At 37.9% G+C, this 17,137-nt stretch overlaps 1 protein-coding gene across 1 annotated transcript; it reads right to left on the reverse strand.

Moving 5' to 3' along the window:
- Positions 1–6,996: 6,996 nt before the first annotated feature.
- Positions 6,997–12,447, reverse strand: LOC143610864 (receptor-like serine/threonine-protein kinase ALE2). Its single transcript, XM_077085224.1, has 9 exons — positions 12,351–12,447; positions 11,018–11,104; positions 10,325–10,444; positions 10,148–10,252; positions 9,695–10,063; positions 9,334–9,588; positions 8,872–9,261; positions 7,893–8,133; positions 6,997–7,818 (listed from the first exon to the last, which is right to left on the reverse strand). Exons 1-9 carry the CDS (start codon positions 12,418–12,420, stop codon positions 7,116–7,118), a joined length of 2,340 nt encoding a protein of 779 aa, XP_076941339.1. The 5' UTR covers positions 12,421–12,447; the 3' UTR covers positions 6,997–7,115.
- Between the last annotated feature and the right edge of the window lie 4,690 nt (positions 12,448–17,137).

The raw sequence follows: 17,137 nt of genomic DNA on the forward strand, positions 1-17,137 counted from the left end.
GACAATCCATGGTGGTAAACTTGATTTGACATCATATGGCATGTATGATATGACTTTCATATTGGTGTATACTTTTGAGGTGGTGTTTGTATATCGACACACTTTCAATAATGATGCATAACTAATTAATTGTACATGATTATGCCTTGGTGTAAATTATGTCGGGTTCACTAGTTGACTAATTGAATGGGTGAACTCAAATAAGATTTATATAGTAACTCATGACAAAGATACCAACTTTAACCTAGAACACGATTCATATGGTAACTCATAACAAAGATACCAACTTTAACCTAGAACACGTAAAATCATATCGTGTTTCAGGTCAGCCCGTGTCATATTTATTTACAAATAAAAGTAATCCCTGATTAGTTAGTAACAACTTAATAAATGGGTGATCTGATTGTTTTCATGTAATTCACCAAGTCATGTTGATAGACATAAGTCATAGAACCATCCATTCGCAAATTATATTTTTTGAAAAAAGAGAAAAAAGAATGAATATAGTAAAACCATTTCTAATAAGATATCAAGATCCTACCAAGTCCGATGACTTAATTTATATATAAAAAAAAAAAGATAAGTAAAAACAGAGCAGACATGAACATATATACATTTTTTTTGAAAATTGACTTTCATTAAAAACAAACACAACCAACGACTCTCACCAAGACGGAGAAAGACGCTGAAATCCAAAAACCAAAACCAACAATCACGTTACATCAAATAAACACCAACTTTTCCAATCCACTACCCCTATCTTAGATCTATTTTTGTACCAAAGAAAACCCAAAGATTTTATATCCGCAACCATTTCTGCCACCTTAGTGTTCTTGCCCGAAAAAATCTTTTCATTCCTAGCCCGCCAAATCCTCCAACAAGTAATGATGACAATTCCATGAATAATCAATCTCTTATTCCCCGTCGCACCACAAACCATATGCACTTCCACCAAATCATTGACATGAAAAACAAAAGATCTAGGGATGTTGCACCATGAACCAATCGCATTCCAAACGGCCATAGAAATGAAACACCCGGTTAACAAGTGCTCGAGCGATTCCTCATTACTCTCACATAAAGCGCAACTATGATCATCACAATGCAAATGACGTCTAGCTAAAGCCTGCTTGGTTGGAAGACTATCCAGAACGGCCCTCCACATAAAAATATTACATTTTTTCGGGACCCAATCGCTCCATTGGAAACTGGAACTCCCAGCATCCACAACGGACCGCACCATCCATCTTTTAATCGCCGAAACCTCGAACTCTTTGCAGCTACCAACCGCCCAAGACCATGAATCTTCACGGTCAACCATCACCACCCCTTGAAGGAGATCTTCCAACTCCTGCTTCTCGATCACCTCCTGTTGGGAGCAAGGAGCTCTAAGCCAATCCCACACAATGCGACGAGAAGATCCAGTGACCACCAACCGATCTGCTAACAAGACATTTTTATGTTTTTCTACCGCATATAAGGACGGATACTTGTCCATAATCGGCACCAAACCCAACCACAAATCCGTCCAAAACCGAACTTGGCGACCATTCCCAACTATGGCCCGGATCACTCTATTAAAACCCACACCATCAACCTTAAATTTGTTCCAAAACATAACACAATTCTTCCAAACCCCGGGAACTCCATTATTAACCGGAGCAAGCCCCCAACAGCGCGAGGACCCGTGAATAGACAACACTACTCTTCTCCACATCGCGTGATGATCATTTAGAAATCTCCCAAGCCATTTAGTAATCAGCGCTTGATTATTAACCTCTAAACGAGCGATACCTAAACCCCCTTCTTTTATAGGTTTGGTGACTACCTCCCAAGCCACCCATGACATCTTCCTCACTTCATCCGAACCACCCCATAAGAACCTTCTCATCAAAGCTTCTAAATCATTGGTAACCTTCTTGGGTGCCTTAAAAAGCGAAAAATAATAAGTGGGGAGACTATCCAGCACCGATTTAATAAGGGTTAACCGACCGGCAATAGATAACGAATTAACTTTCCATTTAGATAGCCTCTTCTTGAACTTGGACACAACCGGTTCCCAATTAACCACCCTATTCATGTTAGCGCCAACCATAATCCCTAGATAAGAAAACGGGATTCTACCCGGCTTACAACCCATGAAACCAGCTTGGATATCGATCTCACCATCTTCTACACCTACTCCAAATAACACTGATTTATGGAGATTAATCTTTAGCCCCGAACACAAGTAAAATATGCGAAGAATACGTTTCAAGTTATCAAAATTAAAAGAAGACCACTCTCCCATAATCATAGCATCATCCGCATAAAAAAAATGGGATAAAGTAGGACCTTCATTAGGAAGAGTAATACCATGAAACGCACCTATATCACAGGCTTGTTTCAACATACCTGAAAAAGCCTCCATCAGAATAATAAAAAGAAAAGGCGATAGCGGGTCACCTTGACGAATGCCTTTATGACATCCAAATTCGAATGTAGGAGATCCATTAACAAGAACAGACGATCTGCTCGCCAACAAGATACCACTAATCCAATCGCACCAGACCGAAGGAAAACCCATCTGAGAAAGAACCGACAACAAGAACTCCCAATTCACATTATCAAAGGCTTTATCGAAGTCAATCTTGAACATAAAAATTCTTCTCTCCCTCTTCTTAGCCCAAGCAATAACCTCATTAGCCACCAAAGGGCCATCAAGAATATATCTCCCGGATAAGAAAGCCGACTGATGCTCTGAGACAATCTTATTCATAACCGTTTTGAGTCGATTCACTAACACCTTCGACACAGTCTTTAAAATACAACCAATGAGACTTATCGGTCTAAAATCCCCCAAAGAAGACGGATTGTTTACCTTAGGAATTAAGGTGATAAAAGACGAACCAACCCCCGAGCAAAAACTTTTAACCTTATGAAAATGATCAAGAATATCCACAAAATCCTTCTCGAACAACTCCCAATAAAACCGAATGAACCTAAAATTAAAACCATCCGGCCCAGGAGCTTTGTCACCACCGCAATCAAAAACCGCCTTCTTGATCTCATGCACGGAAAAATCACTGATCAAAAAATCCGCCTCCACCGAAGACAAGACCGAAAACCCATATCCAATCAACCGAGGCCGATGTGTAATAGATTCTTTAAACTTACCAGCAAAGAATCGCAAAACTTCCTTTTTAATGCGAACCGGGTTTGTTTCCCACGCCCCATTCACTTCCAAACCCGGAAAATAATTTGAAGCTTTACGTTTATTAATAAAACCGTGAAAAAATCGAGAATTTTCGTCTCCATGAATCACCCAGTTACACCGAGCCTTTTGCTTCAAATCCCGGTAATAATGATTATCCAACTCGCCTGGCCGTCTTTTAATTTCGCTTAAAGACCATGTCTCTTCTTCCAACAAGTCCCGGACCTCCAAGGTTTGGTCCAAGTCACGCAACTCTTGCTCCAATAAAACCCTCTCCTCCTTTTCTTTGGCTTTACAATCGATCGCCCATCTAGTGATAGCATCACGCAAAGCTTTAAATTTATACAACAATCTCGCGTCCGGAGAACCATGAAACGAGCCATCAACAAGCATCTTCTTAACCAACGTCCCAAAATCCTCTCTACCAAGCCATGAATTGAAAAACCTAAACGGTTTGGGACCATAGTTCTTGGAAGAACAAATTTTCAAAACCAACGGACTATGATCCGGCTTATTCCTTTCGAGAGCAATATACTCCGCACACGGTCATTCCATAAAGAAATCCCAATTAACGAAGATTCTGTCAATACGGCTTAGTTTATTTCCTGCGACAAAAGTAAAACGCCTCCCTTTCAAGGAGTACTCGTGAAGATTCGAATCATTAATGAAATCGTTAAACTCATTGGCCTCACCCACATTAAACAAAGAATTCCGCCTATCCTCAGCACACCGAACCGAGTTAAAATCTCCTGCCACAATCCACCTCCCATTACCCTCCTCGATCAAATCACGAATTTCCCCCCAAAGAGCTCGTTTAGTAACTAGATTTTGAGGAGAATAAACATTGAGAATATGATACGAGCTACTCTTTCCTTTCACAGTGCCCGAAACTAGAAGCCAATTATTATTCTTGACCACCCTTTCCATACGAAAGACTTGAGAATCCCAGATCGATAATAACCCACCCGACCTTCCAGACGAAGGAACCCAATCAAAAGAATACTCACCATAACCCCAAAACCGTCCCACATCCACAGAATCCAAGGAAACAAATTGCGACTCTTGTAAAACAATAAAACTAACCTCATGATGGACTCGAAGACCTCGAATCCAATCGGCTTTGCTAGAACTCCCTAACCCACGAATGTTCAGAGAAAAAACATTCATTGAACACCTTCTTGATAGCCTTCGGAAACAAGAACCTCTTTAACATTAGAAACAAAATCTTGCAAATTCTCAACACCTAACGCCTTACTCAACTCAATGGTCTTCTCCAACTCCACCTCAATCGGACCTTGGTGTTGCACCGGATCTATACCTCTACCAATCATCGAGGGCTCCGCAGTCTCTCCCTCGATGTCTCGAACCACCTCCATATTAGTAGACATCCCTTTGTTAAGATCCGGTGTTAAGAACACTCCTTCAACACCTGTCTCGATACCCCTAGTAACATCCGAAGGCACGTGCATAATACCGATGAACCTATCAAGATCAAACATATCTTTATCCTCCCTTGGTCTCTTCTTAGGACGCTCCCTAGAACCACTACCCCCACTCCGATTAGAAAATAAAGACTTCCGTCTGAACTTCTTATGTCCCTTGCCTTTCAACACAGAAACATTAGTACTATCAACGTTACCATTCTCGACCGCCTCCTCATTAGAATGATCATAAGAGTTCGAAAATTCACCGACCATCACGTTAGAATTATCGTTCACACAACCATCCAACCCATTAACAGCATATTCCCTGACAGAAAACTCATTAGCTTGAGAACATTCGCCCTCTTCACGATGTACATTATGGAACTCATCCTGCACGATATTATCATCACACTTATCCTCCTCCGGTAAAACGGAACCATCATCCTCTTCATACTCTACTACACATTCCGGTATCCATTCCCCAACATCTTCATCCACCCACACTTTAAAAATTTTTCCCCTCCAATTAATGTCCACCCGATCCACAATCCGTTTGCACTCTTTACTCAACACACCGATGAGAGTATACGATAAGTTGTTCTCTTCACCTGATAAGGAAGCCGATTGAACCACCTTGCCAAATCTGCTTCCAATCAAATCGAATACCTCGTCTAACACCAACTGAGCCGGAACCCCATGAACTTGGAGCCAGGCGATCCGACCCTCCTCCACTCTAGTTCTATCAGACCAAGGTTCTAAAAACTCAAACCAGTCTGACCATTTGTCTTTGTCATTCAGGAAGGCATCCCTATCCCCACTAACGTAAAATACCAACACCACTGAAAGCCCTCCCAGATACTTAATCTCTAATGATCTCCAACCATGCTTCCGAACCAACTTTTTCAGAGAAGTTAACGTGTGAAGATTCACCACCCTCCCCGTAAGAGCACATCCCTTCCAATGAGAAAACCGTTCCACCGAATCATCCACCTTAATCTCATCTACTTTGTTCCGATTTAACAAAGAATCAACAAAGGAACGCCCATTACCAACTGATGCATAGGGAACCCCATTCCTATCGGATCCTTCGGAACTAGGGTTTGTTTGACCACTAGGTTTTGCAAGACTATAAACAGGAGCCGAAGCCGTCTTCCTCCTATTACCAGAATCGGGTCTATGTAGATTCTCACCATCCACAAACCGAGCAATCGCAATAAACAACTTATACGAACCGATCCATACGTCTGATAACTCATCTCCCAACCGTTTGACATCTTTCACCTCGGAAAACGATACGAAAGCAAACCTCTTGCCCCATTTATCCAGCTTCCTAGCTATATAGGAACCTTCGTAACGACCAAAGCTACCCATAACATCTTTTAAGTCTTGCGAAGAACACTTTGGGGGAAGATTTGAGACAAAAAACTTCGATAAAACCTTGTTATTACCTTGAGTCTGATGACCATTCCGTTTCCCTTTCCGATTACGTGGATGTTCCCATTCTTCTGAATCCATGCCGCCGTGGATCGTGGTCAAAACAGCAGGGTGGGAGGCTGGGCGGCTGGGTCGGTTGGCGGCGACTGTGGAGAGGGAAGAGTGAAGGTGGAGGAGAGGGTTTTCCGGCGACTGTGGAGTGGTAGCGGCTGTGGAGAGGGGTTTCCGGCGACTGTGGATGGTTTTCCGGTTTTCCGGCTGGGTCGGTTGGCGGCGACTGTGAAGGTGTGGAGGCTGAGGTGTGGTGGAGGAGAGGGAAGAGTGAAGGTGGGAGATTAGGGTTTCCCGGTGAGATGTGGTGGTGGCTGAGGTGAGGTGGCGGAGAGCCGGTTTTCCGGTGAGGTGTGGTGGCTGAGGGAAGAGTGGCGGCGGTGTGGTGGAAGAGAGGGTTTTCCGGTGTGGTGGCAGAGGTGTGGTGGAAGAGAGGTGTGGTGGCTGAGGTGAGGTGGAAGGGAGGATTTTCCGGTGAGAGGGAAGAGTGGCGGCGGCCGGGAGGTAGGGTTCCGGTGAGGTGAAAATGTCAACATGAACATATATACGTAACAACTACTATGCTATCCAGCTTCCAATTGATTATAATTAAATCAAGATTGTCAAAAACTACAATCCCTCATTTTACCCCAATTTATAATCATCATCAAACACATCATACAATCAATCAATCAATCATGCCCAGTAAAATTTCAACCGACAACAAAGCTATAAGTTGGGTCTAGGGAGGGTGGGATGTAGGCACACCGTACCTCTATCCAAAGGAATAAAGAGGTGGCTTCCAGAGAGACCCTCGGCTCTAAGTACATGTGTATGAAGCAAAATAAAGAAAATCAAAGTTTAACAGTTATATAAAAACTACTACTAATTATAATAATATTAATAATATTATTATTATATAAAAACACATCATACAACAAACCCTAAAATCAAACCCAATTCCATCACTTTCTAAACTTCACCGATCGCTTCTGTACACTTCTTAAAAATCAACACTCTTCAATCTTCATCCGCTAGAACGAAGCTTCGCTCCAGAAAGGCTTTGACAGCAGTCCACCGTGTTCACTCATACTCCCCTTTGACCTATAAAACAACGGTTTGCTCCTAACCGTCCGAAGCGGGCCTGACCTGTTCCCGTGACTAATCGGCACCCGGTTATCAAAGCTCGAAGCTGAAAACGGTCTGTTTTCCAAATCCTCAAGCGGGCCCGAGCTGTAATCCATTGTTATGAAAGATGAAGCTTGACCGTAAGTCAACCGTGGGGTGGCCCCACCACCCGCATTCCACCAGCTGCTGTCTGACGGGGCGTGCTCCCCCTTGAAGTCCGAGTCAACCACTGATGAGTCTCGTTGAGTCGAGTTGTCACCACCGACTTCATCTTTGTCATTGTATATGAGTTTTAAAGCTTGAACCACTTCACCCATGAATGGTCTTTGTGTGACCTCCGGGTGTACACACATTGAAGCGATTGCAGCTACCTTCGCCATGTCATCAAAGTCGTAGGTCCCAGATAAAGTGGGGTCAACTAGCTGTTGTAATCCTTCTCTGGTTGTTAGAAGCGGGCGGGCCCATGTTACTAGGTTTTCTTCGCCGGGTGGTTGTGACATGTCCACAGGTTTCCGTCCCGATAGAAGCTCTAACAGCACGACCCCGTAACTGTACACGTCACTTTTCACTAGCAGGTGACCTGTCATTGCGTATTCTGGGGCCACATAACTGCAAATCAAATGCAGGGTCGGGTCAATGGTCAACTTATTTGTAAGACTATAAATCTTTTGTGTAAAACGTACCCGAAAGTTCCCATGACACGAGTGGAAATATGACTGCTTCCTTCTGTAGCTTCTCTTGCTAACCCGAAATCTGATACCTTAGGGGTAAAATCATCTTCTAGCAAAACATTACTCGCTTTAAAATCACGGTGAATTACACGTGGATTAGAATCTTCATGAAGATAAGCGAGTCCTCGTGCTGCCCCGAGAGCAATCTTTAACCGTGCGTCCCAGTCGAGAGGTCCTTTTTGTTTATCCACACCTGAAACATCCACACATTGATCTTTATATTATTCACATTTTAAAATAATCCACATGGCAATATTAGTGCTTCACAATTTAAACATTCTCCTTGAGGTCTTTTTAACTTATCAGATCGGATGCGGTATGTACATCCAAGAATAGAGGTAACAGTTTCAGGTAAATCATTTATGAACTAATGATTAATATAAAACCTTACAAATTACTAAATACTAACCACTAACCTGGTAATTAAACTGCATATGTAAGAAAAGAAAGCAAGGTAAACAATGATGACAGCAACGTGTGAGACTTGAAACATGCATGGATATCATGGAGGAATGGCACGTATCAACATAGAGGTGATAAGGTGATTGGGTAACCGCCTAAAAGATAAAATTGGGCCAGTGTTGAAGAAGGTAGAGGACTCGAGGGATTGGATTGGATTGTGCTGTGTTTACGTAAACCCAGACACTTTATTAATCTTTTAAAGGGTATACAAATAACTAATACATTATTTATGATTATATAGACAACACTGTTACAATAATGATATAAATATTTAAATATAACCAATTTAAAAGGTGCTACGCATTATAAACACCTTGTATGACTTTCAATCTGATTCGTTCCCCTTTTAACTGTTATTATTTTATGACTTGTTTGAAATAAAATGCAACCTCAATCGACCCATCTACAAGTAAACGGTTCAAAACTGCCACCACAAGATAAATAAATTGTTTCGGGAGAATTGTCATACCATGCAAATGAGACTCGACACTGCCATTTCGTACAAGCTCATAAACCAAGCACCGTGTCCGTCCTTCGATGCATATACCAATGAGTTTAACGAGGTTTCGATGATGTAAGCGGCTTAACATCTCAACTTCTGCAATGAACTCACGGTCCCCGTTTTGATTATTATCTCTATTAAGCAATTTCACAGCAACTTCACCTCCATCTTCAATTGTCCCATGATACACACACCCAAAACCGCCTTCACCCAATATTTTTCTTGAACTGAACTTTTCAGTGGCCTTTTCCAGCTCAGCTAATGTGAAGGTTTTCACTGAGAGAATGGATGTTGGCATTGCAGAGAAAACAGATAATGTTGAGGTTGATTGATCACTTGATAGCATTGCTCCAAAGCCTAAGAAAAGAATTGTAAAAAAGTCAAAACGGTTGTCTGGTGAAATATAGCAGATATAAAGTACAGACTTACCGCGTCTCTTGCTAGTTGGTGTTGTGAAAACAGGGCCCGCAGCATTTGATGATCTACTTATCTTTCTGTATTTTATGAAAACAGAAATTGCTGCACAACAAACAACCAAAAGTACTACTGCAGATAAAACAATCACAAAGATGGTTCTAGGGTTCATTTTCTGGCTTTTTCCTACAAAAGTCGCAGTGATAGGATATTGTCGATTCCCAGGACTTCCATTTGGTCCATTTCCATTCAGTGGTGAAGAAGGAAGCCCTGAAAATAGTAATTAATAATAATAATAATATTAAACTGTATGTTTTAAAAAAAAACAAGAGAAAGAGAAAGAATGGTAAAAAAAAGGTTGCGCATTTTATTGTACCTGGATAAGTAATATATACCACTTCATAATCTCCGAAAAGGGTTCGGTTTAAAGTAAGTTTTTTTCGCCATAATCGATCGTATGTGAGTAAAGCGGTTGTATTATCAAATTTTTCTCCAAGGGGGACGAGATTAATATCAACTTCTGTTTTATCCTGATCTTGACTGTCAGCATTGGCACCTGTTATGACTACTTGACTTTGTGTTAAGTATGTGCCTGTTGCAATCTCGATTTCTAGCTCGGTAACAACGGGAAATACAGCGTAGACGGACACGTATAAAAGTAGTCTGACTTTCATAGGTAAAACACAACCGCAAGGTGAACCAATGGGAGTTGAAGTGAGTGGGTCCACACATGTTTGATCACAACCTGTCAGAGATTGATAAAAATAATTAATAATAAAATTGGTCAAGAAATGCAGCATCTTTATTCTGATTAATATATAGACTCTACCCGATAGAGGGGATGGGGATGGAGGGATCACATGAGTGATCTTCCCATGATGAAGACGATGGTGATGTCGCCGTGACTTGCCAACAGTGGGACCCGCGACAGGACCTAAATTTTATAAGAAAATCTTAGTAAACATATAACTATAAAAATAATAATAAACATGTCAGTTGCAAGTACCTTGAATTGTTGGAGAAGAAGCAGGTACAATTGAGGGTTTCATAAAGGGCTTAGGTGGATGCATAAAGGGATATGATGTTATACCTGGAACAACTGATGAACTCATTGACATTATCCTAACTGCATCATGCAAACACCAAATTCATTTATTAAAACAACTTGACAGAAAAGAAATTTTTAACAGAATTACAGAAATGCAACAGACCTAAAGAAATAAACCGGAATAAGCAATATATGCTACCAGTTGGCAGTTGCACAAAGGTCGTGCAAGAATATATTCCTTAACAAGATATGAGTAAGAATATATTCCTTAACAAGATTTCCCAAATGTTGGTTAAGTATGTATGATTATGTAGGCAATTAATGGTGTGCGTAACATATTGACAGCAATAAAATTGATTTAGATTAGCAAACCAGACCTTTGATAAATACCCGAAATACCATCATACGACCATATTTTAGTATTAGCAAATGAAAACTTTGCTTCATTCATTTTAAAGGTATTCAGAATTTATTTAGCTTGACATGCACTTTACAATAAGTGGTGATTCAGCATGAAACTGCCCGTTTATTAAGCAGACTGAAACAAGACTAAGAAACTAATGAAAGAGTAAGAATTACAACAATTCTATTAATCTATTATTCCAATCATAATATTTCCATCTTTGAATAAGGTATGTATGAAATCCTTACCTTTCAGATGATCAAAACCATTTCTTTTCACAAAAATTGGTTGGCTTGTCAGTAGAGGAGACAGATTAACGTTCAAGAAAGGAATGCCTGAAAAGTAAGTAGACAGATTATTGCAATCAGATAATTTAGCAAGTGCCATCAGTGTGATGAAATCAAAGTAATGAAGTATAAAGGTCAGGTGACTCAAATGAAAGTAATTAGTCATTAAACATTACAATAAATATTAGTTACAACTTTCATAGAGATCGATGGATCGTTTGTTAAGGCAAGTAATTTATACCATAACCAAAAAGATAAAGAAGAATCTACCGTAGACACTTTCTACAAAAGAATAATGCCATGGTAAGAGTGTAGAGATTGAGGATGAATCAATATTTGTGTATAATACAAACAAGCAAAACCGCAGACATACATAGACAAATACATACATATAACTTTGTGTTATACAAATGTATGGTGGTAATATGGATGCTAACTTTTATGTTTATTAAATAGTTTTGAGTTTCTAAAGTAACCAAATTGCATTGGAATACCAAATTAACTTACTTATTGGATTGTGCATACTAGTATGTAGAAGGGGAGACGTTAGAAACTAGCAAGCAATACAGTGAATACACATAAACTTGCCAGCATGGATTTCATGGTTTGAATATCACCACTTTTTTGGGACTTTGAAAACTAAACACTCTTAAAGTAACTTTTTCATCATCCCAAATTAAATCAAACTTTTTAATTCTACTCCAGCATATTGAAAAGGGCAAGTCTTACGAACTTTACCAACTTCTTTTAGTGATCCAACTCTCCAAAAGAATATAATCAAATATCTTATGGAAATAAATCAATTACCATGTTAATGTACAGTCAATCCTGTCACTATTCCAATAGCCCTTGACTTCAAAAGTCAAATAAATTACTCTCTCAATCCACAACTCATATTGAATTTCATAACACTTGAATAAATACTTAAATAGCTAAATAGAGAAGCATTCATAAGAAGTCGAGTATCCAAACTACAACAACAAATTTGGTAAGCCAATCTTACCATTCACAATAATATCAATTTTACATGTTAAAAAGAATTCCAATTAGCATCAAATTGTAGCATATTCTTACTTTTAGGAAAGGCAATATACAACTTCCATATTAAGCAGGTCTCAATATGACAACATTCCACCAAAACAAACAATTAGCACACAAAAAAACAAGTAACCCTAAATTTTCGCTAACATACAACCAATCCACAGTCAACACATCCAAAACAACAGTCAAATCCTAACTAATTTTCAAAATATAAAAAATACACAAATCAACTTCAATTCATCTTCATTTTTACCGTAAAAAACTGAAGCTGAGCAGAGAGCAAGCAGACGAAACACAAACAACAGCATTAGCGAACTAATCATCTTGTACTCGAACACATAAACACCATCGTCAACCTCAACTCATGACCTAGGGTTTCACACTCGCACCGACACAAGCCTCCGTTGCTTCCGTCACCGCCACGTCAGCACACCGTCACCAACACCTCCACGTAAGCAAAACTAACCGTAAACCTAGCTCATTTACCGCAATGCAGATCCATAAGCTACGGCAACAATCTGAAGCAATCAACTGAGTGAGCTAGAGAGAGAAACAGAGATCTAGAGAGAGTGAGTAGTTAGATCTTGTACGAATTGAACCAAATTGAAGAGCTAGGGTTTACTGTGTGTATGTAGTGTGTAGTGTGTGTGAGAGAGATGAAGAAGGACTAAAATGACAGCATGAGGAAACAGGGGAGATGAAACTTGAAGAGTGGTGTGGGGGTATGCGAGTGATGTGGGGTCGGGTTTTTTTATTATTATTTTTTTTTGTTTTGTTTTTTAACTGGGCTCGGAACCACCTTCAGTAGTAGTGGGAACCACCTTCAGTAGTAGTGGCTGAGTAACGCTTTTGAGACGGAATGTCATCCGTCCATATTAATGTTGATGGTTCAGGCAGCTCACCCAATAACTTCAGGAGAAAACTCATCACTGTAGAAAACCCCTTCAATTAGTTTTTCGAGATAGACTCTTAAACAAGGGAGATGAAGGTGGGTCGGTTTTTTTATATTTTTTTTAACAACTTTCGAACTGACTTCAATACCCGAGTGAGTCTTCTAAGAGCATCCATAACGAGATGTGCAACCCAAGGTGTGACGGATCTACGTGGTGGACGAGGTGGTTACAAACTTCCTTCTGGAGCAAAGTCCTCGAACCAAAGGTTGTTCCTGCAAACTGGTTAGGTAGGCAAATTTCTCTCTCTTTTCTCACATACACACTTATAGATATATTATATATGTATGTTATTATTTTAATAAGTTTTGTGGAGTTTTGTTGTGGAATAAATTGTGATTTTTAAGAAAAGTTTGAAATTTGGCTTAGAGCTGATATGTCAGTTTGTGAAATTTTATTGTTGTAGATGCTTTAAAACAGAATGTCAAATGTTCATGCCGATGTTGACGTTTCAGTGGACTCACCCAAAAACATCATCAAAAAGAAAATCCATAATTGTGTTTAGGTTTCGAAACAGCGACTCTTAAACCTTAACCGTTATCACCATGTCGTTGAACCGGAAGGCAAATTGGGAGGTGGGGTCAGTTATTATTGCACGCTCCAGATCTAGCAGAGTGTATGATGAGTGTCTGGTGTACGCGCGTGTGATTTACTGCTGAAAGAGAAAAGACTGTACGGGTGTTAATAATAATGTTGTTTATGGTTAATGGAAAGAATAGAAGGGTCTGTTTGTTTTTTGTTTTTGGTGATAAGTTGTTAATTTCGCCTTTATGTATCATAATGCCTTTGTTGACTTGCTTTTGTTTTGTAACAGAAGCAATATATAATCAGTACTTAAGATTTTGTTGATTATTATAAGATTGTGCGTTGTTATTTAATTGAGTTAGTTGTATGTGTAAGTATAAAAGGTATACTTTTTTGTAAGCACTTGATGTAGTATGCTTCTTCTAAATATGTTACAAGCTTGTCTTTTGACTGTTTAGGCTTTTCTATTTTCTAGGTTGTGTATTGTATTGAACATGTTATAGAATTAATGACTATTTGTATCCAGAATATTTATTGTAGTTATTTTCTTATAACTATAACTTATCTGATTTTCTTTATAATTAGGCTATCAGGTATGGACGCCGGATTGCCACTGAGAAACTGACCTGGAGAGCGGTGCCGGCAGCAAACACCGCCCCAGGCTAGTTGGCGCTGCCCAGCGGCGAGGATGCTGTGGAATATTCACCGCCTAAATGCCGCTGTGATCCTTCTTTGAAGTCTTAAATAATTATTCATCCCTTTTTTTGTTGAGTGTTGTAGAAAATAATTGATGAAGAAGAAGATAGAGCATACTGTAATTTTAGGGTTTTCATTTTTTAAATGAACACAGATGGAGATGATGTCTATAACTCTATATACATGAAGAGGATGATAGTTAAATTTAATTCTTTTTAGAATTGGGCTTTTAATGGGTTTGTAAAAAAAATGGGTAAAAATTTTATAGAATGGGCAATATTAGAGATTTGGGTGTGTATTTCTTAAGAACTTAGAAATTTATTAATTATAATAGTGTAATCCATTATTTAACTTTTAAATTTAGTTACATTAAATTAATTTGAGTTATATAAATATTATTATTTTAATTAAAATGAGGGTAGTGGTGAATTGGTGTCTATTTCCATGATATTATGAAAAAGAGTGAAATAAAGTGTCGTATGATTTATGCTGACGTGACACTGTAAAGTAATAAGCAAAATGGCATCCATAGCATATAGTCTTACATCAATTTACTTTATAAATAACTTAGATCAGTAATATACACAATATTAATGAGTTTTCATTATTGCGTTTAGTATTAAAGCCAATAATTGATCAATAATATACAACAAGATTTAGAATTTGTGACCACTTTTTTAAGCATGGTATTGATTTATGATGTTATATGTGTGATTTAACATATAGGAGACAAGTTCTTAAATATACGGCTATCTTAGAATATTATTTAACAATTAATTTTGGATTCCTATGATCAACAAAGTAAGCAAGAGGCACATCTTATTATTCATCTCCTCTTGCCTCAGAGATATAGGGACGGACCTACTCTTACTGTATAGGGGTCGGCTGACCCCTGTGAGCAAAAAATAAATAGTGTTATTATAGGGTTAAAATCCTGACTGGTCCCTGTAAAATTTTGACACCGATCCCTGTGAAATTTCGAAATCTGATGGGTGATGAAAGAAAAGTAGAAGAAAGAATTTGGAATTTTTTCTACGGCTTATGCAAAGGTGGTCTCAATGGTGTATTTGGAAGATTAAGATGAAACTGAAAAACATATAGCTGATAGGTGCCCTAACTGATTTTTAATTAAACAGGCTTTTTACGATGTATTAGAGGCCCAGTTAAAAAGCTATCTTATTTAGACTTGAAAGAGATTACTTGAGCCACAAAGACTTTATTTAAAAATTTTAGAAATCAACTTGAAAGTGATTACTGGAGCCATAAAGACTTTATTTAAAAATTTTAGAAATCAAACTCATTCTTCTTTGTGTAAACGTAAAAAAAAACGGAAAAAAAATATATATCTAACAATAAGTCTGGGTTAGGTTAAAAAAAAACTATAGCCCAATAAGTCTATCACTATAGTTTATTTATTTATTATGTTTATATTTAGTATTAAATCATATAAATTCTTTTGGTTCTTTATTGTTTACATTTTATTTGATTTCATTTATCATCTTTTCTATTTTTTAGATTATATGTATTTTTTATAACTTACTTTTACACAAAAAGGACCTTAAAACAAATATTGATTGGTATGCATGACTAATTTAGAGTTAACAACTTCAAATTTGTCAAGTGATTGTATATCAACAAGAAAAATATATATTTTAAATACATTTATGCGAGTATGAATTATATTTTACATTTATTTTTGTCGAATTAGACAAAAAAAAATTATATACCAATTTGACCCGACCCGAACAGCCGAACCAGAAAAGAAAATTCCTTTTTATATAATTGGAACCGACCAAAAAATTTTCCGACCCTTGTGAGAAAGTTTTCTAGATTCACCACTGCAGAGATATATCGTATGTGTATTGGTAATGTTTTTTTGTTTTTCAAATAAGTTGCATCTTGCTCATAAATTATACATAGTAAAAAAAATAAAGTAAAAACAAGTTTGATATCACTTTTTAAGTCTTTCATTCCTTCATATCACTTGACTCTCTAACCGGGTATATAAATCAGTCAATCAATCAAACTAGGTAAAATACTTCACCTATAGTCAAGCTATTAGTAGGGTTTAGGAAAGATGGTTAGTAGACAAATCGTATTTCTAATCAAGTATAATAATACTTAGCTTATTATTAACTAGTTTTAGAGCCCGTGTCACACACGGGATAATTCAAATTATAAACTTATAAGTAAAAAAACTAATTACATAGTGTATATGAAAAAAAATGTATTACATCTATGCTTGTAATGTGTACATAAATTGATTTTATTTATATATATCACAAAATAATTTTTTTAAATGAACTTAATAAAAAAATGCTCGTGCAAAAACGTACCTGAGAATGCTTCTTTTTATTGAAAAATTCATTCTCGGTGCATATATGTATAATTGAAAGACTTTTGGTTATGAACCAATTTCGGAAATAAAGCTTCTCCTACGATAGTAGTTCTAACCACTCAGCTTAAATATAAAATGAGCGTTAACTTTATTGATATATTTATCAATTTACCACCCATCAAAGGAAAGTAGTGTAACATTTCGGATTTTCTAAACCGTATTCGTTTACTCATAACCCGAACCGGGAATATTTTAGATCATTATAATTAATCAAAAATCAAATAATTATGAATTTTTAAGTTCCTAATGTTCACTATAGGCCCTTCATGTTTTATACAATGCTTATTCCTTAATTATTGCATAAAAGTTCAACAAATGATCAAATACTAAACTTTAGGGACTAAAATTGTTAAAAAAACAAACTCCAAACCCATTGTGGGCCGGGGCGCTGCGCGACCACCAAGGGTGGTGGCCGCCGCGCGGCGCTATGGCCATACTGTGCAGATCGTTTGATTAAACATGTTTACTAGT

The sequence above is a fragment of the Bidens hawaiensis genome, unplaced genomic scaffold, assembly GCF_021521415.1.
Source record: "Bidens hawaiensis isolate Kalapana, Puna unplaced genomic scaffold, B.hawaiensis_p1.1 tig00028528_1, whole genome shotgun sequence".
NCBI lineage: Eukaryota > Viridiplantae > Streptophyta > Magnoliopsida > Asterales > Asteraceae > Bidens > Bidens hawaiensis.

Coding starts and splice junctions, on each gene's coding strand:
- LOC143610864 (XM_077085224.1), bottom strand. CDS start 12,420: ATGATTAGTTCGCTAATGCTGTTGTTTGTGTTTCGTCTGCTTGCTCTC. Junction 11,105..12,350: donor CTCAGCTTCAGTTTTTTACG/GTAAAAATGAAG, acceptor CTTACTTTTCAG/GCATTCCTTTCTTGAACGTT. Junction 10,445..11,017: donor TGGTTTTGATCATCTGAAAG/GTAAGGATTTCA, acceptor TGCATGATGCAG/TTAGGATAATGTCAATGAGT.